We start from the raw sequence: 26,650 nt of genomic DNA, 5'->3' as shown, positions 1-26,650 counted from the left end.
GTCGCATAACAGGCTCTCTATCTCTCTGTATTTGATTCTCATCTTCTCTGAATTTGATGCCCGTCATATCCAATTATATCTCTAATTCTCATGAGTAATCTTGATGGAGACGAAGAAAGTGCAGAAGAGCAATAAAATACAGAGAAAGACTTAAAAAATTGTAGCAACTAGTAAGTACCACCATACACAAGCCTAACCGAAATAAATATTAAATGTGTAAGAACATTATAAAACATAGATTCACCAATATCTTACTACGAATTGGATTATTTATGTTATTAATAAATTACAAATAATGATTTATGAACTTATTTACAAATGTATGCAATCCAGTCTCAAATATGTATAAAGTATATTTTCAACATATATAATATTATATATACTTAAATTGAATGTCATACTTACAAGTTACTTAGGAATTTAAGGAGAATAGCAACCAACCTTCTCCCAATTAGGGATCAGGTAAGTAGATTTTCACAAAATACGGATCTAAAGTGCTCATTATGCAATTATGAATTTGAGTCATCCTTGCATTTGTTTACTTGGTGTCAAGTAGCAAAAGCGATCTGGTATGGTAGCCAATGGAGTCTGAGAATAGAATACTTAATTTACAATCTACTTCTCAGCTTGCTGAGACTCTTCTAGACCACCCGCATCTGTTTAATCTTGATTAGGAATAGAAAGCTTAGTTCCTTTAATTTGGAGCTTTGATCTTAGATCAGATTTGGCTGCTTAGGAATAGAGTAGAGCACAATTATTTAGTGCATTTGGAACTACAGGTGGTTAGAACTTTAAATAAATTGGTTCAGAGCATTGGAGGGCTAAAGTCCCTTCGCTTGCCAAGACAGTTCCAAGAAGCAGAAGTAGATGAACTAGTCTAATGCTTGGTTCATTATGGAGGTCTCTCTGTTCAAGGAAAATATTTGTTGTGTGTTCTACATCCCATTGACGGCTAATTGGGCGGCATCAGAATTCTATCAGCACGATTCTCAATTAACAACATTAGTGGCATGTCTCGAGATCTCAATCAATTGATCATGTGTTGAGGAAGTGTCAAGAATCCTAAATATGCAATTCTTCTTGAGCTGTAACAAGCACATGTTACAGCTTAAATACACTACTTACACTAACTATGATTAAATTCAAATTTGGGAGAATTATCAATAAAAGATCATAAAATTTTATCCCAATGGAACTCCAGAGGTTGGGATTTTCTCAATCAAATTCAAATTTCATCCCTTATCCCTTATATTATTATTACATACCAAAGTAGTTCCCTCGAAACAACATTTAGCTATTCCTTTCATTCTTTCCAAATATTTTTACGTATCAACATCCACCTATCATGGATTAATTAAAACCCTACATACTACCTTACTTCAATTTGGGACACAAGCCAAAAAAAAAAAAAAAAAAAAAAGGTGTACCAAGACCGACTAGTGAATATGTCCACAACAGATTAATATGCTCTCAATTATATTAATTAAGTCACATTCAACTCATTTCACTAGCTTGCAACGAAGATCTTATTATTGCGAAAAAATGTATTGAATTTTCAGTGCTAATCTCCATGAATCGATTTCAAAGAATAAGATTGTAAAGAATCTGGTTCCAAGTATCAGGAACACCAGCAAGACACCAATGGCTGCAGTCCATTGTGGTTGGGCCCCCCAGTCCATAGATGGAAGGATGTCCATCTTTACGTAGCAGAGAGAGAGTTGTTATATCAAGCAATGTGACGGGTTTTGTAATCTTGCTCAATGCACTCTTGAGCACCGCAACAGCTGGCGGCAAACCTCCGGGATATGTTGAGCCAAACACTGGTTGCTTTTGCCCGATACAGCTCTTTGCACTTGGTTCATTCCATAAGCTCCCACTACAGTTGAAATATGAAAATGCGGTCAGAATTCATGTTGGGGTAATTGCTAATTCACACACTGTAAACACAATTTATTTTTAAAACTAAAATCATAACTTCAAGTCATGATTTTAGTTCAAAAACTAAAAATGTAATGTTGTGTATGTGTGATAGACATTGCACTTCATGTTGATGGTCACTATTATGATATTATCAGCTTTTGTCCTAATATTTAAAAATATATATTATGCAAAATTACACTTTACCTCCTAAATTATACCCCTTTTACACTTACCTCCTAAAACTATAAGAATGTGCACACTTATCCCCTATGTCATTACCAACGTAACATTTGTTTCTCTAAACTGTGAAGGGGCACATTTACCCCCTAAACTAGTACTTGTGTAACAATTTGTACCACATTCCATGAGTAATAATTTAGGGAAGTAAATAAGCATTCTCATAGTTTAGGGTGACAAGTGTAAAAGAAGGTATAGTTTAAGGGGTAAATGTGCATTTTCATCAGTGACAACTCTAGGAATTATGTTTAGGGTGGTCATTAAAAAATTTTAATAAAAAAATAATTTGAATATATCAAGTTCTGACCAAAAAAAAAAAGAAAAAAATTAATACATAAAGTTTTACAATTTCCTTCTACAAGTTTTCAAATTTTGAATTGTTATATGATAGTTCATTATAAGTATCTATTGCCAATGTGGGTAGCTGTGTGCCTATGACCATTTTATTTCGTTAAGTTTATCTAACATTTTTATTTTTATGTTGTTTTTATTATCTATTTGTTATTATTTTTATAAAAATATTTTAAATTAAATGACTAAACTAAACTCATTGTCTTTTTATTAATTATTGGTACACACAACCACACTCATTTATACATAAAATTATATATTACATATCTACTTAACCAATCAAATGCTTGGATAATTACCAACTTTACAATTTTTTTTTCCTTGAATTTTACTAACTTTATAACAAAAAGTTATTATAACATGATAACATGTAATAAACCATCTCTATTTCTTAATTATTAAATTATATAAATTTATATTATATTTATATTATACACACAAACACCCACACACGTCATAATTTACACAGATAACATTATAACAAAAAGTAATGCACACAATTAATATTAAACACTCATCCATATAATATAAATTTATAAAAAAGAGTAACTTACAATTCACAAACACTTACACTTTATTTTTAGAGTTGGAAATACTTGTAATAAGGGTGTGCAAAATTTAAGTCAAGGTGTGCAAAAATATTTTAAAGAAAAAATTGAAGTATTAAACTAAAAAAATATATATTTTATATATATATATATATATATTTTTTTTTTTTTTGAACTCGGGGGATTTATTTGAGTCTCCTGAATATAGTGTAGCGCTGCCTTGATTTTCATACTTTAAGGGGTAAGTGAAAAAGTGAGTGTAGGTTTAAGGATAAAATATAATTTCTCTAACTTTGTATTATTAAAAATGAAAAGAGAACGAAACTATGTGGTTTTGATGATGAAAGTAAACATTAAGATTAATTAAGAGTTTACTTGTATGTTCTTTCAAAAAGAAAATATAGAAAAAAAGAGATTACTTGTAATGAGATGGGGAAATTCCTTGGAAAAAAAGCTTAGTCTTGGTAGGATCAATGTTTGAATCCACCCATCCGGCCCATGTTTTAAGTGCTATCTCAAAAGCAAGCAAACGATCCATGTCCTTCGTAATCTGTGTTCCAATTTGGATGTAATCCCATCTAACAAATCAAAACAATTGGTTATCTTTTAAACCTGATAATAATAATTTAGTTTAAAACATTTTCTATTTTTAAACTTAAATAGAAGAGAAGAGAAGAGAAAATAAGAAAAGGTATGGTAATAGTATGAAACCGTACGGTTGGGATGGTCCCCTACGGTTCCACCAATGCCATGTATTGAAGACGAGCATGTCGATTCCTTTCCATAACTTGCCTCCCACAATTGAGTCAAGTTTCAAGACCCTACCAATTCGTTCTCGGACAATGTCAACCAAATACACATTCCGATCAAGCATTACTTTCACTCCATAATCCTGTAATATTTAAAGTGATCTTTAGCGGTGCCAAACATTTTTTGAATTACCGAACCATTTGAGAAAGGATAAAAATTAACTATCTCAGCTTTAGTATTTCACTTTATATTCATTGGCCCCCCTTAAAAACCTTCTAACAGGTTGTAAAAGTATAGCCCACTACAATTTATTTAAAACCCAGCCCCCATAAGAGTAAAGATTGGCCCCCCACCTCCTACACATCAGCCAAAGAATATAAAAATAATTATCATAAAATTGAGAGTATTTAGAGAATATCAACCAAACAATAGATTCAAGTATAAGACCCATCATTTTATGAATTGCAAAACAAAAAACTATATTTAAGTACTCTTACCAAACATGCACTAACATAATCGCTAATCTATTAATACATATAGGGTTCGTTTGGAATCCACTTATTTTGCTGAAATTGAAAACTTTTTGCTGAAAGTACTGTAGATAAAAGTAAAAGTTAGTTGATATAGTACAGTAAAACTCATAAATAGTACCAAAAAGCGCAGTGGAACCCATGAATAGTAGCAAAAATAAACTGAATAGTAAAATAAGTTGGCAAAAATAATCTTTGCCAAACGAAAACATAGTTAGTGATATTATGGTGTAAGAGGTTCAAATTTATTATAGACTCATGTCCTGCCGAGTTAGAAAACTAATTATAGGGTTAATTTATAGCCCAGGATTTTCTACTAAATAAACTATACGTTGGATTCAATGCAACACATTTTAATAGAAAAGATGTAATCATTATGGGTTTTTCTTTTTTTTTTTTTTTTTTTCCTGCGAGAGTAGGCCATTACACCAGACCACATTAAATTCTTACTTTTGTTTTTTCTCTATTATCTCTCTTAATATCTCAATAACTTTAACATGGTATCAAGGCCATGTTCTAAATACTAATATGTTATCAAAGTTATGTTTTATATTTTCCAATATGGTAATGAAGTTATTTTCTACCTTTTGTAATATGGTATTAGAATTATGTTTTATCTTTTCTAATATAGTATTAGAGTCATGATTTTTTTTTTTTTTTGACTAAAGTCATGATTTATTTTCTAATATGGTATCAAAGTTATGTTTTATATTTTTTTTTTCGTTTTTTTTTTTCTTTTTTGAGAAGGATGTTTTATCCTTTTTAATATGGTATCATAGCTATGTTCTATTCTTTCTAATATGGTACCAAAGTGATGTTCTTTCTTTTATAATATAGTATTAGAATTATGTTTTATCTTTTTTAATATGATATCAAACCCATGTTTTATCTTTTGGCGAAAATACACTTTTGGTCCCTACATTTTGGGCCTTGTTACAATTTGGTCCCTAAATTGATTTAGGTCCTAGGTCAGTCTCTGATTTTCAAAAATCGTTTTTAAAATAGTCCCTACTGTCAACCTAGTTACGGAAAAAGCTAAGGTGGCAAACGGTGTGTCCTACTTGCTGACATGGCACTGACGTGGATATTAAAATAATATTAAAAAAACTTATTTGGCATTTTTGACATACCACGTCAGATTTAAATTAATAAAAAATTAAAACAAAAATTCAAGTCATAAATTTTAAAATAAATAAATAAATAAACATTAATTTAATTAAATTAAAAAGAAGAAAAAAAAGCTTTTTTAGTTTAAAAAATTGAGTTCCTATCCAAAAAAAATTAAATCTAATTTTTTTTTTATAATCTTAAATCTAATTTTTGGGATAATTGGGAAAAGTAACAGCCATAAATCCACTGGAATCTGCCACAAATCCAAATCACCCACCACAAATCCAAAATAACAAACCCATTCTTACCTACACAAACCCATCGGAGAAAACAATAAACTCATCCCTACCCACACAAACACATCGAAGCAAACCACCTCCACCCAAATTCTCTGCCACAACCGCCGATCTAGATCAAAACCCATAGCTTACAGCCTCCATGCTACCATGACCCACCATCACGCCACAACCATCGGGCCACCAACACGCCACAACCTAGCAGAAACCTCAGCTACAAAACCCATAACACACCTAACCCACAACCCGCAACCCATATGCTACGAAGACCCATGGCCATGCCACCACCACTACCCAATCGATTGATGATTCCGTTGAAGCAAGATGACCCAAACAAAACGCCAACACCGCTGGAACTTTGGTCAATCACAGATCCAAAGGAAACCTAGATTTAAACTGAAAAAGCTTCTTTTTTTTTTTTTTTAATTTAAACCGAGTTTTTGGCTTTCCTAGAGAATTCGAATCCTGGAGAAACTGAGTTTTTGGGTTTTTGGGAGTTTTTGAGTTTCTGGATTTCTTAAAGCAGTCAAGCTTTTAGGTTTGGAGCCACTGAGTTTTTGGGTTTCTTGAAGAATCCAAAAATAGCTCTCTCAATGGAGGCAGTGGAGTTGGTTAGGGTGGTGAGTCGATTTGGGTGGCGAGTGTGCTGTGTTGTGCTGGAGATATGGATTTAGGGTTTGGTTGAGATCTGGGTTTGGGATTTGGTTCTTTGCTCTGGAGATTGATTACGGGGAAGAACAAAGAACAAGACCTTTAGAAAAAATACTGAAAGGAATTTAAAAAAAAAAGACATTCAATTAATTTATTTTGTTTTAATGTATTTATTAAATTAATGTTTATTTATTTATTTATTTTAAAATTTCTTACCTGGATTTTGTTTTAATTTTTTATTAATTTAAATCCGACGTGGCATTTCAAAAATGCCAAATAAGTTTTTTAATAATATTTTAATATCTACGTCAGCGCCATGTCAACAAGTAGAACACGCTGTTTGCCACCTCAGCTTTTTCCGTAACTAGGTTGACGGTAGGGACTATTTTAAAACGATTTTTGAAAATCAGGGACTGACCTAGGACCTAAATCAATTTAGGGACCAAATTGTAACAAGGCCCAAAATGTAGGGACCAAAAGTACATTTTCGCCTTATCTTTTCTAACATGATATTAAAGTTATTTTTTTACCTTTTCTAATATTCTAATATGGTATGGGAGTTATGTTTTATCTTTTCTGATATGGGTATCAGAGCTATTTCTATTTTCTTATATAGTACCAAAGTTGCATTCTAAATTTTTTTAATTAGTATCAAAGTTATGTTTGATCTTTTTTAATATAGTATCATAGCTATGTTTTATCTTTTCTAATGCAGTATCAAAGTTATGTTTTATCTTTTCTAATATATTATTAAAGTTATATTCTATATTTTCTAATATTGTATCAAACTATGTCCTATCTTTTCTAATATTGTATCAAAGTGATGTTTTATCTTTTATAATATTGTATTCAAGTTATGTTCTATCTTTTCTAATATGGTTTATAAAAAAAGAGACCTACATTAGAACTCAAATCCCTAGTGTGTGTGTATATATATATATATAAATAAATAAATAAATAAAACTCAAATATGAAATTTAACACATAATTAATCAAGTTTGAAGAACCCAAAGTCCCCTTTGTAAGCATTTTATATATAAAGTGTGGGGCGCAAATGATTTATGGGCCAGGCCCATCTACCCAGGGAGAGTCCAAAGGCCCAAGCCGAGGAGGATTATGGCCCAAGTTCAACGAAATAGCCTTTGGGTACCGCCGAGGGTAGTTCAGTCCTCGGCAGACCCACAGTACCCCCAAAGGGAAGGGTAAAAACGGTATAGGACTGGAACATGGAAGAAAGATCTAAAATATCCAGGAAAAGCTGCTGTTATTGTCATTTAATGTTCTGAACCCGACAGGGCCGCATTCTTTGGCTCTTACAACCACCCCCAACGACTTTGGGGGATGGACTGATGGGATAAGTATCAGCCATGTAAAGATTGACCCTACACGTGGATGAAGGATAATGAACACAGGCGAGTATAAAAGGAAAACTAAGTAACTTTGGGAAGGGGCTGGGAAAAAATGGCCAAAAACGAGAGCCTCCCAGCCCACCTCCAGGAGAAGTACTCTAGGGGTGACGATCGTTTAACCTTGTATGAACGCCATGAAAAACCCATCGCCTATCGATCAAGGCCTAGCCTTTCAAACCCACGCTCTACAAATGATATTGTTAGGGCCGTTTTACGTGCGAACCCGACACTGTTACGGTCCGCCACGAATCGTGACCCTACAATTGGCGCCGTCTGTGGGAAAGGCTTGCGTGTTGGCGCAGGTGGTAGGTTGAAACAGTTCCTCTGTTATTTCTAACCGTTGGTTATAGAGTTCAGGTATAAAATCTCACTAGGGGCTACGTTTCTTGACGAGGGGCTTGGCTGAGGAGCTAATTCCCCTAAAAGCTAAAGCTCCTCGTAAAGAACAAACTAGGCGCTTGGTAACGTTAACCGTATAGATAAACTCAAGGGGCTTGGCTGAGTAGCTAACTCTCCTAAAGCTAAAGGCCAACCAAGGCCCCGTGCAAAGAGAAAACTAGGTTTTGGACAGAACCAAGGCATTGTATGGTCCACGGACTCAAGCCTCTGGGGAAACCAACTACTTGGATGATGGAAAACTAGGTTTTGGACAGAACCAAGGCATTGTATGGTCCACGGACTCAAGCCTCTGGGGAAACCAACTACTTGGATGATGGAAAACTAGGTTTTGGACAGAACCAAGGCATTGCATGGTCCACGGACTCAAGCCTCTGGGGAAACCAACCACCTGGATGATGGAAAACTAGGTTTTGGACAGAACCAAGGCATTGTATGGTCCACGGACTCAAGCCTCTGGGGAAACCAACTACTGGATGATGGAAAACTAGGTTTTGGACAGAACCAAGGCATTGGTGACTCAATGGAAACCAACTACCAGGTTTTGGACAGAACCAGGGCATTGCAGGACTCAAGCCTCTCTGGATGATGGAAAACTAGGTTTTGGACAGAACCAAGGCATTGTATGGTCCACGGACTCAAGCCTCTGGGGAAACCAACCACCTGGATGATGGAAAACTAGGTTTTGGACAGAACCAAGGCATTGTATGGTCCACGGACTCAAGCCTCTGGGGAAACCAACCACCTGGATGATGGAAAACTAGGTTTTGGACAGAACCAAGGCATTGTATGGTCCTCGGACTCAAGCCTCTGGGGAAACCAACTACTTGGATGATGGAAAACTAGGTTTTGGACAGAACCAAGGCATTGTATGGTCCTCTGGGGAAACCAACTACTTGGATGATGGAAAACTAGGTTTTGGATAGAACCAAGGCATTGCATAGTCCTCGGACTCAAGCCTCTGGGGAAACCAACCACCTGGATGATGGAAAACTAGGTTTTGGACAGAACCAAGGCATTGCATAGTCCTCGGACTCAAGCCTCTGGGGAAACCAACCACCTGGATGTAATGAAAACTAGGTTTTGGACAGAACCAAGGCATTGCATGGTCCTCGGACCCAAGTTTCAGGGGAAACCAACTACCTGGATGTAATGAAAACTAGGTTTTGGACAGAACCAAGGCATTGCATGGTCCTCGGACCCAAGCCTCAGGGGAAACCAACTACCTGGATGGGGAACCCACTATTTAAAAAAAAAAAAAACTATGGCACATAAACCTCAAAATTCATCTGAAGAGAGCTCCGCATTAACAGATGGGTTAATACCTTGATTGCGTGGGTTCCCCGGTCTACCCTCTGATCCCCCAATATCAAAGGGGTTGATGCGATACGGCGCAACAAATTATCCAAAAGCGCAACCAAAGTCCCTCGCTACTTGGCTACCCTTTCAGACGAATTATTTAGAGATTATCGTTCTCGGACATTGGTCTAGCATGCATCGCGTAGTACTCAGCGCTTATCCTGGTTAGTTCCAAGAATTTAATTTATTGAAAGTTACCATTGTTATACTTGATAATATTTGTGAGTTTAAATTAGTAGGAACCTGTGTTAAATCATTTTTTCTGCTTGGAATATCCTTAAGGGCAAGCTTGCATTTAATATTCATGCGTAAAGTAGTTGTTACGGAGAAGAAAGATATGTATGGAGAAATAGACACATATTTTATTAAGACAAAGGAACAGTACAGTGTACAATGAAAAGCTGAAACAAGCTTACACTAAAGCTGACTACATAAGTAAAGGAAAATACAAGCGAGTGGAGATAAGGTCGTGGGGACAGCTCAGAGGAGAGATTGGCTACTGCGCCAAGTTATTATCTAAGGAAACTATTCATCGACACTTCTGCATGCCCATAACTCAGGCAGCCAAAGAACCTGACCTCAGGCTAACACCATCTACAGAAAAGGTGCTAGGAGCTTGAGGTTGGGAAGCCCCCACAAAAATTTGCCTGCTACAAGGCAGACAGTGCTGATGGTGGAAATTCCTTCTTTGGACATACCGAAAAACTGGCATGACCAGAACCTGCTTCGGATTTTGACTAAAAGAGGGAAAAAGACCCTCTCCCCTATGAAGAAAGGGAATGCTCCCTTGAACTTGCACCTCCTTGGCCCGTACCTCCCTACTCTAAGTCTCGGGGGGACATGACGCATTTGTGGCGGAGGGAGCTCCTTTTTCCCAAGCCCTGCCTCAAGCATGATGAACTAAGGGAGGAATCTGAAGGATTTGTGTGTGGATAGAGCAACTTTCTCTCCTATTTATGTTAAAAGATAAGGTGGTGGCATTTAATTCACGCAGCGTCTCAAGGAACGCTACAGACAAAACGTCTCTGGCACGATTTCCAATGTCGTCTGTAGCCCTGAAGATAAAGGAGTCTCGAGAAGGCGCACCTCGAACACCGGGACGCCCGAAAAATACCGCGTGACCTAAAATTACGAAAATACCCCCTAATTTGTGGGCCCAATAGATTCGCGGCCCAAGCCCGATTCAGCACAGGGGCCCAGGGACAGAACCAAGGCATTGCATGGTCCTCGGACTCAAGCCTATGGGGGAACCAAGTACAAAAAATAAAAGTTACAAGTGTCGGACAGTACCAAGGCCGTGTATGGTCCTCGGACCCAAGCCAATGGAGAAACCAAACACGACAGAACCAAGGCATTGCATAGTCCTCGGACTCAAGCCTCTGGGGAAACCAACCACCTGGATGATGGAAAACTAGGTTTTGGACAGAACCAAGGTATTGTATGGTCCACGAACTCAAGCCTCTGGGGAAACCAACTACGTGGATGATGGAAAACTAGGTTTGAATTTAGTAAGATGGGCTACTTGATAAAAACGTCAAGTCACTTCGTCCATGGCTTAAACACCATAGAAGGTTAAGGCCAATAAGGGTGTAAGGAAGGTGGTGGAACGCCCCAGCATTCAGTCGTATACGAGGGTTATTCATTTGGCAGATGATATGTCCTCGGATGGTTATTTCTCACACAGCATCAAGCCTTCGGTTCTCTCCTCGGCTAGTTCCGGGTAAGTACTATTTTTTACGGGTCGGCCTTATTGTGCTAAGCACTTCTATCAAAGTTATGGCGATATCTATTTATTATCAAGTATTTTGGTTTTAGTCGCCATTGATTTAGATGCTATATCATTGTGCCGAGCAGTGCTTGCAAATTTATGAAAACGTAAAGACATAATATGCGAAATAAGGTAGACAACAATCTTTATTAATATGAAAAATTGCTACAACATACAAAAAGGGGCTCAAACGAGTCTATACAAAATGTGAACTGCCTAAACAACCATTACATCTGTAGTACAGAAAAGTAAACTGTCAAGCGTCTTTTAAACTCGTCTTCAAAATTTCTCCAATCTCCGCCTCATTGCTGCTCATACTAAGAGAGGGACTCACTTTAAAAAAGAAAATGAATGAAGAAGAAGGAAATAGTAAGAAAGAAATCAATGACGAAGATGGAGGGGATGAATAAAAAAGATGGAAGACATGAGTAAAGAAGGAGGAGAAGAGGAGAGAAGAAATGAAAAGAAAAAAAATGAGTAAAAGAGGGAGAAGAGAAAGCACCAGGTCGGAACTGGTGCTGGGAAGACTATAAGGAGAGGGCGGGGGAGGGCACCAGGGAGCAAAAGAGGGAAAAACAGAAGCACTTAGCCCCTGCCTCAGCCCTGACTCCTAACACGCCGGTGTCATATTAGATACGCTCGTGAGGAGCCGGATGGTAATGATCTTGGGTGTTCTCGACTCAGTCACGTCGAAAGTTTGACGTGACGAGTCCCTGCTTCGAATTTTGACTGAAAGAAGGATGAGGTTGATTTTGAGTCTTCGTCATCCTTGTCCCGATCGAGCCATGATGAGCTTTATCAGAACGTGGCATTTTTGGGAGGGGTGGGGCTTTTGCATCTCTTGTTGTTACGGTAAAGTGTTTTACGATTAAGTGTATAAACCAGTGGGTAAACCGAATCCTAAGGGAGGCTAAGTATTTCAGAGTCTCAGGGAGATGAAAAGGGATTCTTGATAAAAACAATAACCTCCTCTCTTCCTTCTTATATAGAGGGGGGAGCGGGAGGCATTTAATAGGTTCAGATCTCCAAAGGGATCTGTCAACACAAACATGCCGGTTCCGTTTCTCCATCCCATCAAAATAAACCGTCGAATTAAAGTAGTCTCGTAAATAGTGATCATTCAAAGCGCGTTTTGGATACCCCAAGCGATAAGAACGCATCAAGCGCGAAATTAAGAACTGTCTCGTAGACCGGTGCACCTCTTGGGCATATGAGGAGCCGCTAGCATGTTTAATAGGCCGAACGGATTGGGCCGTAGGAAGAAGTTTGGCGTCACCAAAACCCCCCTGTCCAGCCCAGAGGTTGGACAGCCGGGTTTTGAGGGGCTAATGTGGGGCACAAATGATTTATGGGTCAGGCCCATCTACCCAGGGAGAGTCCAAAGGCCCAAGCCGAGGAGGATTATGGCCCAAGTTCAACGAAATAGCCTTTGGGTACCGCCGAGGGTAGTTCAGTCCTCGGCAGACCCACAGTACCCCCAGAGGGAAGGGTAAAAACGGTATAGGACTGGAACATGGAAGAAAGATCTAAAATATCCAGGAAAAGCTGCTGTTATTGTCATTTAATGTTCTGAACCCGACAGGGCTGCATTCTTTGGCTCTTACAACCACCCTCAACGACTTTGGGGGATGGACTGATGGGATAAGTATCAGCCATGTAAAGATTGACCCTACACGTGGATGAAGGATAATGAACACAGGAGAGTATAAAAGGAAAACTAAGTAACTTTGGGAAGGGGCTGGGAAAAAATGGCCAAAAACGAGAGCCTCCCAGCCCACCTCCAGGAGAAGTACTCTAGGGGTGACGATCGTTTAACCTTGTATGAACGCCATGAAAAACCCATCGCCTCTCGATCAAGGCCTAGCCTTTCAAACCCACGCTCTACAAATGATATTGTTAGGGCCGTTTTACGTGCGAACCCGACACTGTTACGGTCCGCCACGAATCGTGACCCTACATAAAGTATTGGATTAAGAATTTTCATTTCTTCATTTTTTTTTTACGAAACATTCCTTCATTAACCTTAAGCTATTGCCTATTAGGTTTAAAAGTTTTGATAAATAGTAATTATATATTCTCTCATAATTTTATTATATAAATAGATGAAGTTCATTTTCCAAACCATCAATGTTTATAAAAATTATCTCTTTATTGAATAATTAATTACTCATAAAAGTAGTGTAATTAATTATCGAGGGAATAGAATAAATGTTTGCTCCCTTCTCACATAATCTGTGGATCTCATTAATTAAACACATTTATTGGGCTAATTAATGCTAAGAAAGGACAATAAATGCATGCTCTTCCATTTTTAATTAGTGGGACTCACTACCATGTAAGAGAGAAGTTTAAGTAAATAACTATACTATTATGCTCAGGAGCATTGAATATTAATTTTTTGCTAAAATGCAAATTGCACCATTTAAATTTGACTAAAATTAATCTTAGTCATTTAACTTTACTTTCATTCAATTGAGTCCTCTAAATTTCAAATTTATTCAATTAAGGTATTTTGTCCAATTTCGTTAAAATTTTGCTACTAAAAAATTGTTTTTCTCACATGAAAAAATTTATAAAATTAATAAAAATGTTTTATAGATTTTTCACGTGAGAGTTATTTTTTATTTTTTTTTAAAACTTGAATTGAATAAATTTGAAACTTAGAAGATTCAATTAAACAAAAATATAATTAGAGAACTAAAACGAATTTTAGCCAAACTTAGAAGGTGCAATTTGCATTTTAGCCATAAATTTTATATATTATTCTTAGAAGAGAATTAGTATATCAAATTAAAATAATATTCTAGTTCTACAAATCTACCCTTACCCTTTTCTACTTACTAGTACGATAATAACTCCAAAATTTGTACTAAATTGTTTTATAAAGATGAATTAAGAACGTTATAGAAGAATCTAATTTTCAAAGGTCAAACATAAGCAAAAAGCAAGGTTAAGATTATTTGGTGTTGGTTTTAATTTTAAGTATTTAGATTAGACCAAAAATGGCCACAGCTAGTGATAACAAATAAATAAAAACAGCAAAAAAAAAAAAAAAATAGTAATTGATATTCATACCGTAAATGCAAATATGGAAACATCTCCTTCTCTTGTTAAATTGTATTTAGCATTGGGAACGTCAGAGACAAGCATGCATGTCAATGACTGCCACTGGTTTCTGCTTAGCGAGTCTCCCACAAACATGATGCTTTTCCCTCGGAATCTTTCCAAAAAGTCTTGGCCATTAAATCTAACAAAAGTAGAGTTTTCATAATTTTTTTATATGCTAATTTTGGGAAGACAATTAATGCATATAATATAATATAGCATACATGATACATTCTCCCACTTAGTTTTGGTATAATAAAAAACATAAATACACTACTCTCTTAAAAAAAATACTAGAGTGAAGAACAGCTTTGCTTCCCACATGCTAAAAGAGAATGTGTGTCATTATGAGAAAGATAACCACAGTGCCAAAAACCAAAACAATGCCCAGCTTTTTCCCACCTCTAAATCTAATAATTAAAGATTTGTGAAAAAGTGACACGACAGCCAATTAGAGCTTGGTTGTGCCGTCAAACATTTTTCAGCAAATCATGTGACTGAGGATACTATTTAGAAGCAATTTATTTAGTTAAAATTTAAAAAAAAATTGTTATAAATACTGTAAATAAAATTAAAAAATAATTGAAATAAAACATTATAATTCATAAATAATATCAAAAAGTATAATAAAACTCATAAATAATAACAAAAATAAACTAAACAGTAAAAAAATTGAATTTTTAAGCTAATGCGAATCCCAACCTAATTGGTTGCCACATGCGACGGACTTTTATATTCACATGTGATCTATGTTCACATGATAGTCATGAAATATTATAATATATTATATAACTTAGCCCATGGAGTGGGAGAACGAGATTTATTCTATATTTTAGTTTTTCTTTTTTAATAGCTTTGAGTTTGAGAGAATTTAAAATAAATAAATAAATGCGAAAGGCCATTGCACTTGAAACATAGAGACAAATTAAGGGTGTCTAGAGTGTTTATAAAAGTTATGTAACCAATAAACGATATTTAAATAACAAATGCAATTACAGATAGTCACAATATAACTTTTGGGTTTTACTTTACATTCACAAAAGTCGTTCCAACTTCTACCAACCAAAAAAAAAAAAAAAAAAGCCATTCCAACTATAAAATAAATGGTTTTATATGTTTATTTCTTAAAAAAAAGAAAAGAAAAAGAAAGAAGGATGAAATTTATGAAATGATCAAAATTTATTATTCAAGCAAGGTACTGAAGTTGTTTCTCAATGTGCATTGTGGTCACTCAACGAAGATTCATTCCAAGAAATGACATTTTAGAGGTATGAAAAAGATAGGAAAGAATGGTTGGTGTGGTTACCTAACAAGATCGCAGTGAAGGGGCATCCATCTATACTTGGTATAGTCGAGATCGGGACGGCCATTCTTCTGGCAACCGAACTCCCTCTCAATGAAAGGACATGCGGCTGTATTGTAAAGTGGGTATGATTTGTCCACTACCCATCTTCCTGCGAACAAATCGCACTCACTTGCAGCTTCAGCTTTGTGATGAAGAGGAAGATGAAGAAACACAGCATGAAAAAGAGCAAAAGATGCCAAATAAACCCCGGAACCCATTTCTATAAACCTTACTCAATCCAAAGAGAGAGATACACAGGGAATATATATATAAATAATAAAAGAGACTGTTCATGTATGGCCAAAAATGTTTACACATTTTTTAAATTATTAATTTCTATTAAATCTAATAATTAAAAATAATTGACTATTAATGTTAGGGTAATTTTTTTCTCTCACCTTATTCATTACAAGTCACTATCATTGAATTTATAGTTTTGAAATTCGGCCCAGACAGCTCATCAAAATGGTTTTTTTATTTAAATACAGTATATTTAATTGAAATTAAAAAATTATTGATGAAAGTATAATAAATAAAAATAAAAGTCAATTGAAATAGTATAATGAGCCACATATATAGTGCCAAAAATATAATAGAACTACAAATAATAACAAAAAAAAAATTAAATAATAAAATAATTTTAATTTTTAATCCTAACCCAAACACAAATGTAGACTTTTAACTTTAAAAACTATAGAGAATATATATATAAAAATAATAAAAAGACTGTTCGTGTATGTCCAAAAAAAAGTTTACACATTTTTTAAATTATTAATTTCTATTAAATCTAACGTTAACAGAATTAATGTAAGGGTAATATTTTTCTCACACCTTATTTATTACAAGTCACTATCATTGAATTTATAGTTTTGAAATTCGGCCCAGACAGTTCATCAAAATGGTTTTTATTGTTGTTAGAAACCGCCTATTTTGTTAAAATTAAAAAATTATTAATGAAAGTGTAATAAATAAATAAAAGTAAAAGTTAATTAAAATAATACAATAAATATAATATATAATGCCAAAAATATAATAAAATTATAAATAGTAACATAAATAAATTAAATAGTAAAATAATTTTAATTTTTAATGCTAACACAAACTTTTATTTTTAAAAACTATAATTTTAAAAATCGAACCAGACTGTCCGGTTCAACCAAAACTGAACACTAATCCGGTTTGGTTATTCAGTAAAACCGGAAATTAAGAAAAAACCGGAAACAAGGATAGTTGAACCGGTTTTGCTAAATCAGTGAAACATATCCAGAGCATGGCATCAGAGATTGGCCTCTTGAAGCAATCAAGATTCCATACCATGTGTGGAAACACAGATGTTCACACCCAAAGAATGAGGGACTTTAGATTTTCAAAGAAAAAGAGAGGTTGAAAATTTCTTGAAATGAACTGCTTCTTCAGAACAAGGGAGAGAGAGATTAATAAACAAAACAACTGAACCTCTACTTTTACACTGTGCTCTGCTGGTCTGCTAGCTGTATACACAACAAAACAATGAGAGTCACACCTTTGTTTTTTAGTTTGTAATTTGCAATCCATGAGAGCCACATATTAGCATTCCTTGATAAAACTTTACTTTTTAGTTTTTGTTTTACTAGGCACCCTGTATATTGTACCACTACTTCTCTCGAGAACATTATAATGTAATAAATCTGATAATTATGATATAGTTTTAGATATTTGCTGAATTTAGTTTTTGTTTTCTTCTTAGGATAATTATGATGAGATAAAAATAATATTTTTAATTAATTAAGTGAATAAACTTAAAAGTTACTTAATTTTTCTTTGACATTAATTCATTAATATAAATATACATATAAATAAATAATAAACGTTTTATTTTTAAGATTTCAATTAAAGATATGTGTTGGTCGATTTTGAAGAAAAATAATTAAATTTAAATGAAAAATATCATTAAATGTTATGTTTTTACATTTTGCTATTTTTATTTTCTAATTATAAGATGTAAAAACTCCCATAATTTTTCTGCAAATTTTTACTTATATATTATTAATAATAAACTTATTATATTTTTATTTTTATAATTATAAAATTATAAAATAAATATTTATGATATCACTGGAACCATCGGTTTGATATAACTAGTTCATTTTTCAGTTTTTTTACCGTACTGATTTCTTAAACCAGAATCTGTTTTACGTAAAAAAAAAAAAAAAAAAAAAAAAAAAAAAAAAAAAAGTTTACTGTGCGAACCGCAGTTGAACCGCCTAAGTTTGAAAACCGTCAGTCTTGTCGTCCGTTGCAACTTCCAGTCAAGACCGGCGATCTGATCTCTCCTAATCAGTTGTAGTTACGGCAGTGGCTCTGACTCTGAAACTTTCTCCCTTCCTCTCCCTGTTTTGTTTTGTTTTCCTTTTTTTTTGGCTAATACCTCTTTGTTTTGTTTGATAAAGCTTTAGTACCACAAAATGCCTTGACTGTCTCGCCTATCGTGTACCACAAACATCAAATCCACATATCTATTGATATATTTATTCATTTTTTTATGAGATTAATATATTTATTATGCAATTAGTTTTTAGTTTTGTTGATATTCTATTCATGCATTACAGTAGTAACAGAACCAGTGTCCCACCATAGCACTACTACTACCACAGTAACTTTAAGTTTCATCAACTGCACTCTTTAATATTTTAATAATATTTTATATTAGATTTAAAATTGGTAACAATGGTTTACTATATGGTTTGGTTAGTGATTTAACTAAATCAACTACGTTTTTTTAAATCAGTAAATCAACTTTGACATTGTTATGCATTTAATTATAAATTTGTTTATTTATTATGTTTTCTTTGAATTGAACTTTTATTATTTATCTTATGAAAGTTATGATATAAGAAATGCATTTGAAATATAGATTTTTATATTTATTTAGGGTCAATTTTAGTCCAATTTTGTATTTTCATTAATTTAATATATTTAAATAGATATTAAATTAATTATGACGTCATCACGGTTCGATTTCGGTTTGACCTTAATCTGATCTTAAAAACCACAAACATTTATTTTACGATTCATTGAACGGATCTGATCTAAAAATTATGACATTAGTTAATTCTGGTGCTTAACCCAATCGTACTATATATGGAATCAGATGCATTAAAAGTCTTTCTATATTATTATCACAATGATTTGTTGTTTTTATTTATTGGAATTAAAAAATGTCAACATAATGGGCTCTCTGATTCTCATCTCTTATTAGGGCTAGCTCAAGGCCTTGGCCACTTTGGCCCAGGCTTAAGGTCCCTTAAAGCATCAGTATTGGGGAATGCTAATGTCAAATGTAAGGAGAATTTGGTATTTCAAGTCCCAAAGTGCTCCAAAGTGCTCTGCATCAGGCAATTCTAAACCCAAGTATTGCAAATTTTTTTGCAATACTGCTATAGCGCAATTCTATATGTAGAATTGCACTGTAGCAATATTGTAATATATATATAAATATATATTTATCTCTGTCTCTCTCATCTTTATCTCTCATCTCTCATCTCTGTCTCTCCATTGCTAAAGCTTCACCAACACAGTCAACCCACAGCACAATCAACCCAACACAGCCAACCCAACACCACAGAGCACGACGAAACCCAAAAAACCCATATCACAACCAGATCACAACCAACATGGTGAAAACCAAAAACCCACCAGAAGCTAAGCAAGGCGACGCCATCGAGCACAGCAAAACCAACACGGCGACGCCATCGTTGAGGCTTTACCAGCACAGCTAACCCACAGCACAACAACCCACAGCATAGCTAACCCAGCACCATAGAGCACGACGAAACCCAAAAAACCCATATCACAACCAGATCAAAACCAACATGGTGAAACCCAAAAATCCACCGGATGCTGAGCACAACGAAACCAACACGGCGACGCCATCGAGCACGGCGAAACCCAAAAACCCACCAGATCACAACCATGGAGCATGACGAAACCCATATAACAAATTCACGATCCGCGATCCACAACTGGAGCACAATCAAACCCAAATAAGTAACAAAGAAGTGAGACAAAGGAGAGAGAAAGAGAGAGAGAGAGAGAGAGAGAGAGAGGAAGTGAGCACAGACCGAGCACAATCAAACCAAAAAACTGTTTTTTATGTTTGCTTCTGGACTTAAAAAACAATATTTTAATAAAATGGTAAAATAATATAGTTTTGGAATGCTGGAAGTATTGTAAAATGGTATGGTATAAGTAATAAAGTGACTTTTTGAGATGGTAAAATAGAATAGAGTAGCATTTCCTAATGCTGATACTCTTATACTCCCAAAAAAATTAGAATGGTCCCAAAATATTGTAAGATGATAATTAAATTCTTTTATTTTTATTTTTTAAGAGTTGGTTTTGGATTCTTTCTCACACCTCCAAGATGGCTCCCAAAATATTGTATAAATGAAATTCTAAACCTTTTTTTTTTTTGAGAAAGAATTCTAAACCAATTGAAACCCATAAATTGTTTCATGTAAAGAGAATTATTATAAATGTGTTGATTAAGTGGATTAGTTATTATTAAATGCAAAAGAGATGTTAATAAAATCTAAATACAAAAACTAAATTAGTAAACTTTCATCTAAAAAAGAAAAGGAATGGTTCTTTTTTTTTTTTTTTTAAACGATAATAATATAAAATAAAATAAAATCATTTGATTTATATTTAAATATTTAAAAAAAATTCCACTTATAATCATTGCCTGTAAGCCTTAAATTGTATTAAGCCGATATTGTCTATCATATCGATGGCTGTCTCATATCTCATTTTGTCGCTAATTGTCGTGAATAATGTTGAAGGAGACAATGGAAATCCAGAAGAATAGTAAGATAAGTAAAATAAGGAGAAAGATTTAAAATTGTAGCAACTAGCATGTAGGGTTGTTTACGTGGCAATTAGCTTTATGAGGAGAATTGGGTAATGGCCATTGCTTAACACCTTTTACCAACACATATACATGGGCTCCATTAAGGTTAGCTCAATGGCTGACTCAGTATTTAATGTTGCGTTGGAGTGAGGAGAAGGAGATTGAAACTTGCGAAGGCACAACAATTACATGGAAGAGTGTATCTACGGACGACATGTATATAGACGAGTCAATCATACTTAGTGAATTTTGTGGAAAATCCTCCATTAGATTCACATGAGCAAAATACGACATGTTGCATGATACGTTAAAGAAATTCCACATACAATGTCTCATGTAACCCATTTTCTTTGTCAACCACCAACATTATCTATGATGGTGGTGGATCCAAACAAGTAGACCCACATCTAACTCTCTATAAAAGGAGTGAATTCCATTTACTCAAGGTAAGTTCTAAACATTTAACCATTCTCTTTCCTTGTATCCTAGTGAGAAAACTGACTTAATCATTAGAGGGTCCTTGGCCGGGTCACACCAGTCACCTTTGATAGTATTTTCTTTCTTTTCAGGATTCACAACCATTACCGTAGTTCGAAGTATTTCAACTTATTGATTTTCGTGCATCATGATAGGCCAAAAATATATTGACCCCTTGTGATGAATTAATTGATTAATTAGCCAAATTTATTAATTAATCAAATTAACATGCAAGATGCGTGGTAGCACAAATAAATCACCAATTAAACTAAATATGCAACGAAAAATAAATTGACACGTTGAATATTTGTTTACGAATGGAGAAAACCTATACGGCAAAAATCCCACTGAATGATTTTAAGGTCACTACTCCCGAAAATCCACTATTATCAAAATAAGCGGTTACAAGTAAAGGAATCTCAGTACCTTATACCAACCTACAATTGAACCCTTACCCCAATACCCAATTGGACTTGTTCTGTAGTGACAATTTCTTCTTTTCAATACACGGTTCCTAATACATGACTAACCAATTGTGCGGATCCTAGTACGCGATTAATCACTAACTTAAGAAGAATGTTAGCTACAAAATTCTTCAGTTCATCACACGATGAAGATCAAGAAACTCCTTGGTCACAAAACCCTACGGTGTACAAACACAGCAACTTCTTCAAGAGAAAGATGAACTATAACAAATTAAGTTTCTGGTCATACTTTTCTTTACACTTGTGGAATTGTGCTCTAGTGCAACTTGTGTAACCCTTGAAGGTCCTTAAAATAATCATTATATATGTTTAGGGTTGTGGGAAAAGAAAACCCAAACATATACCCACAGATTGGATGAAAAACTGAGTTTCATAAATCTCGATAGATAGCCATCTATCGAGATAACTGTCGAGCCACGGGCTTCAGCAGCTTTTAAACCTCGATAGATGCTAGCTGTTGAGTTTCAAAATCCAGCACTTCATTACTTGATTCTTGGACAGACTTGCATGGCTTTAACACTTGAACTTGAAACTTTATTTTTTGAAGCATTAAACACATCCTAGATCTACCTAATTACAAGTAAAGTGTGTTTTGTCAAAGGATTAGCCAATTACATAAAATGTTGACATATGTTCCTAACATTGAATCACATATGTCCTAATATTGAATCACATATGTCCTAACACATCATCAGTTGGCGTCGTCAATGGGAAAAAGATAAGAAAAAGTTTCTAAGTATTAACTTATCTGATTTCCAAGATGTTAGGACATATGTGATTTGATGTTAGGAACATATGTCAATTTAGAATTAGCTGACAAAATGCACTTTACTTGTAATTGGGTAGATCTAGGATGTGTTTAATACTTCAAAGAATAAGAGTTCAAGTCTAGTATTGAAGCCATGCAAATATGTCCAAGAAACAAGTGAAGAAGGGTTGTTCATTAAAATTGAATAGATTCCTAACAAATAGCTATCTATCAAGGTCTCAACAGCTGCTCGACAAATAGTATCTATCAAGGTTTAATGAATCTCGACAACTGCTCGACAGATACTATCTATCGAGAATTACGAAATTTAGATTTCCAGATCTGATTTTCAACCCATACTTATGTATTTGTGTAGGGTTTCTTTTCTCACAACCTTAGATATATATAAGGCTTATTTTAAAGGCCGTCATATAAGAGAATACAAGGTGAACACATGCCAAAGGTGACCAATGCCATATTCTCTCTGAAAGAAGCTACTGCGTCTTTGCGCATTAGGGTTTTGTAACCAAGTGCTTCTTGATATTCATTGTTGATGAAGTGAAGAACTTTGCAACCAACAATCTTCTTCAAGTTGGTGTGTTAGTCACGTATTGGGAGCCGTGCATCATTGGTTAGTCACATACTTGGATCCGTACAAAAAGGGTGGCGTTCATATATTGAAGAGTACAGAGGTTTTGAAGCGGTAGAAGGTTTCTACTGTAAGTTCATCTACGAAGATTATAGAGTCTAGGGACAAAGGTTTTTTACTAGATCTGAAACTTCTCTTTACTATAGTGGATTGCTTTTCAGAAAGGTTTTCCCCCAAGGTTTTTACTGTGAAACTAGTTTGTTTCATTAGTTTTTCTAGGTTATCATATCTTGTCTTATTTACTTTTTCGTTGTATGAGTTTGACATGATATTGATGTTTGTTTGTTTTAACAAGTTTTATTCATAATAAATTTGATTAACAACTTGGGTTTAAAACGTGTTAATTCTATCAACCGGGGTCTAAATTTCCCAACACAAGACAAAAATGCTGCATGGCTCGGACTAGGTCAATGGCTACTAGTCCAGGGCACCAGGAGAGTGGAAATGCCTCCAGTCTCCCAAATTGCGCACCACCACCCCCCCATGACCATCCAGCAACAATTGCAATGTATGGCAGCAGCGATGGCAAAACTGACGCAATAGAACCAAGAGTTAACTAGATAAGTTAACAAGCAACGTCAACAACATAGTGGAGAACGAGGCCAAAATTCAGGATGTGAAGGTGATGAGAATAATGCTAAAGGGGACCAATCCAGAGGTACTGTCACTCGTAGGGTACCACACTTGGATAGAGAAATGGATCAAATGAAGAAAGCTACGAAAGAAATGAAAGACTTCATAAGAAGAGTTAACCATGTGGATGATCTCTTCCATAGGACAGATTCCCCCTTTACTGCGTCCATCACTAGTCATCCCTTGCCTTCCCAGTTCAAAACGCCCACTCTGGATTCATATGACGGGACGCATGACCCCTTTGATCACATTGCCACATTCAAGACAACCATGCATCTACAAGGTGTTTTAGATGAAATTATGTGCAGAGCCTTTCCTACGACCTTGAAAGGACCGGCCAGAGTGTGGTTTGGAAATTTACCACCGAACACCATAACTTCGTTCCAGGAGTTAAGTAAGTTGTTTGTTAATAACTTTGTAGATAGACAAAGGCAAAAACATTCCTTGTCTAGTCTATTGAGCATAGAGCAAGGAGAGAATAAAAGCTTGAGTTCATTTATCATCTGCTTCAACAGAGAAGCCTTATTAGTAAATGATGAACGACAAGATCCTCTTGGCAACTTTCTACAATGGATTTAGTTCGGACTTGTTCATTCATAAGCTGTATGATCAAGAGCCATAGAAAATGGCTGAGTTGATACATTCAGCCCAAAACTTCATGAACGCAGAGGAAACCATTATTGCCAAGAAGAAAAAGAAAGGTGAACAACTAGAGAACAGTTATGTGCACCACTCGGAGCAAGGTCCTCGTCCAAAGAAAGTCAAAGTGGGGGAGAAAAGAGACCAGGACAGCAAAAAGGCAGGGTCGTCCTCAGGACGGTATTCCAGCTACACTCTTCTGAACACTTCACTTGATCAAATGTTGATGCAGATAAAAGATGATCCATCCTTGAAGTGGCTAGAAAGACCGAAGGGAGATCCCAGTAAGAGGAATAAAAGCAAGTATTGTTGCTTTCTTCATAACCATGGGCATGATACAGGCGAGTGTTATGACTTGAAGGAATAGATTGAAGTTCTCATCAAATAAGGAAAATTGAAAAATTTTCTTAGACGAGATCATAAGGACAAGAGACAACTAATGAAGGGCAAAGTGGAGGAATTAGTATGTCCACAATTTGGAGAAATAAAGATGATTGTAGGGGGCATGTCTATAGGAAGCTCGTCCAAAGCTAAGAAAACCTACTTACAGGTCATCCAAAATGTTCAACTGTCTAGATGACCACCAAGGATGATCAAAGAAGACGAGCCAGACATTGTTTTCATGGACAAAAACGGCAGACGATTGTACCATCTTCATTACGATGTGATTGTCATCACCTTAGCGATTGCGAATTATACAACCAAAAGAGTGTTAATAGAGAATGGGAGTTCAACAAACATCCTTTATTATCCAACCTTTCAACAAATGAGGATTAACAAGGAGTCACTTCGTCTAGTGAATGTGCCATTGATCGGGTTTGGAGGAATGAAGGTTCTACCATTAGGTGCAATCTCCCTACCAGTCGTGGTTAGCTCTTATCCACAACAAATCAATAAGAAAGTAAATTTCCTTGTTATGGATTGTTCATCTTCATATAATGCCATCATTGGACGACCAACTCTAAATAGTTGGAGAGCTCAACGCCCACTTACCACTTGTCTGTTAAGTTCCCAACAGAGTATGGCATTAGAGAAGTACAAGGAGATCAGTTAACTGTTAGAGAGTGTTACTTAGCAATGCTTGCCATGGACGAGCAAATACAGACAATGAACATTGAAGAAATGAGAGTGCTAGCTGAACCAGTTGAAGTGTTAGAAGATGTGCCACTAGACGAGTCCAACCCAAAGAAGTTTACTAGGATTGGGACAATTATGAAGGAAGAGACGAAGAAGATCTTGTTAAATTTCTTAGACGAAGCATAGATGTATTCGCTTGGAGTCATAAAGACATGCCTGTGATTGACCCAAGTGTGATTACTCATCGTCTAATCTCCATCTTACAAGCCTATTTGTCAGAAGAAGAGAGTGTTTGCCCCAGAACGTGGTAATGCCATCAAAGAAAAAGTCCAAAAGTTAATCACTGTAGAATTCATTCGCGAAGTATACTACCCTGATTAGCTAGCTAATGTAGTGATGGTCAAGAATGCTAATAGCAAGTGGAGGATGTGTGTAGATTTCATAGATTTAAACAAGACATACCCCAAAGAAAGTTATTCTCTTCCACGCATTGATTAGTTGGTAGATTTAATAGCTGGACATCAATTGTTGAGTTTTACGGATGCATTCTCGGGGTATAACCAGATCAAGATGGACAAGGCGAACCAAGAGAAAACATCCTTCATCAAAAGCCAATATTTGTTTTGTTATAATGTTATGTTGTTCGGGTTGAAAAATGCAAGAGCTACCTACCAGAGGTTGGTCAACCACATGTTTCGTCCATAGATTGGACGAAATGTTGAAGTATATGTGGATGGTATACTGGTGAAGAGTGCGAAGGAGAGGCAACATCTGGATGATCTTCAAGAGACCTTTGATACACTTAGACAATATAAGATGAAGCTGAACCCAAGCAAGTGTGTGTTTGGAGTTGCATCAAGGAAATTCCTCAATTTTATGGTCTCATAAAGAGGGATTAAGGCAAATCCTGATAAGATCCAGGCAATCTTGAACATGGAACCTCCAAAGAATATTAAAGACGTCCAGAGCCTCACTAGACAAGTGGCAACCCTTAACAGGTTTGTTTCAAAAGCCACTGACAAGTGTTTACCATTTTTCAGAATATTAAGGAAGGCATTCAAATGGATGGACGAGTGTCAACAAGCCTTTGAAGACTTGAAGACTTATCTCACTTCAACCCCGCTACTGAGCCCGTCCAAACCAAGAGAGGAGTTGTATCTCTACCTAGTAGTGTCCCCCCATGCAGTAAGCTCAACCTTGATTAGAGAAGAAGGAAAGATACAGAAGCTCGTCTACTATACTAACAAAGCCTTGAGAGGAGCTGAAGGATGGTATCCAC

General features: G+C 35.4%; 1 protein-coding gene across 1 annotated transcript; it reads right to left on the bottom strand.

Annotated features, from left to right (window-relative positions):
- Nucleotides 1-1,508: 1,508 nt before the first annotated feature.
- LOC115977207 (protein trichome birefringence-like 41) lies at nucleotides 1,509-16,037 on the bottom strand. Its single transcript, XM_031098920.1, has 5 exons — nucleotides 15,737-16,037; nucleotides 14,401-14,572; nucleotides 3,773-3,948; nucleotides 3,476-3,634; nucleotides 1,509-1,876 (listed from the first exon to the last, which is right to left on the bottom strand). Exons 1-5 carry the CDS (start codon nucleotides 15,991-15,993, stop codon nucleotides 1,582-1,584), a joined length of 1,059 nt encoding a protein of 352 aa, XP_030954780.1. The 5' UTR covers nucleotides 15,994-16,037; the 3' UTR covers nucleotides 1,509-1,581.
- Between the last annotated feature and the right edge of the window lie 10,613 nt (nucleotides 16,038-26,650).

This window comes from Quercus lobata, chromosome 2 (genome assembly GCF_001633185.2).
Source record: "Quercus lobata isolate SW786 chromosome 2, ValleyOak3.0 Primary Assembly, whole genome shotgun sequence".
NCBI lineage: Eukaryota > Viridiplantae > Streptophyta > Magnoliopsida > Fagales > Fagaceae > Quercus > Quercus lobata.
Note: the sequence above shows the minus strand (reverse complement) of the source record. Positions and strands in the feature narration are given on the sequence as shown.

Bases quoted from the DNA above. Each gene is read 5' to 3' on its own strand.
- LOC115977207 (XM_031098920.1), bottom strand. From the start codon at position 15,993: ATGGGTTCCGGGGTTTATTTGGCATCTTTTGCTCTTTTTCATGCTGTG. The intron at 14,573-15,736 runs GTAACCACACCA...TACTTTTGTTAG, and splicing joins CTTCACTGCGATCTTGTTAG to ATTTAATGGCCAAGACTTTT. The intron at 3,635-3,772 runs GTACGGTTTCAT...TTGATTTGTTAG, and splicing joins CGTAGGGGACCATCCCAACC to ATGGGATTACATCCAAATTG.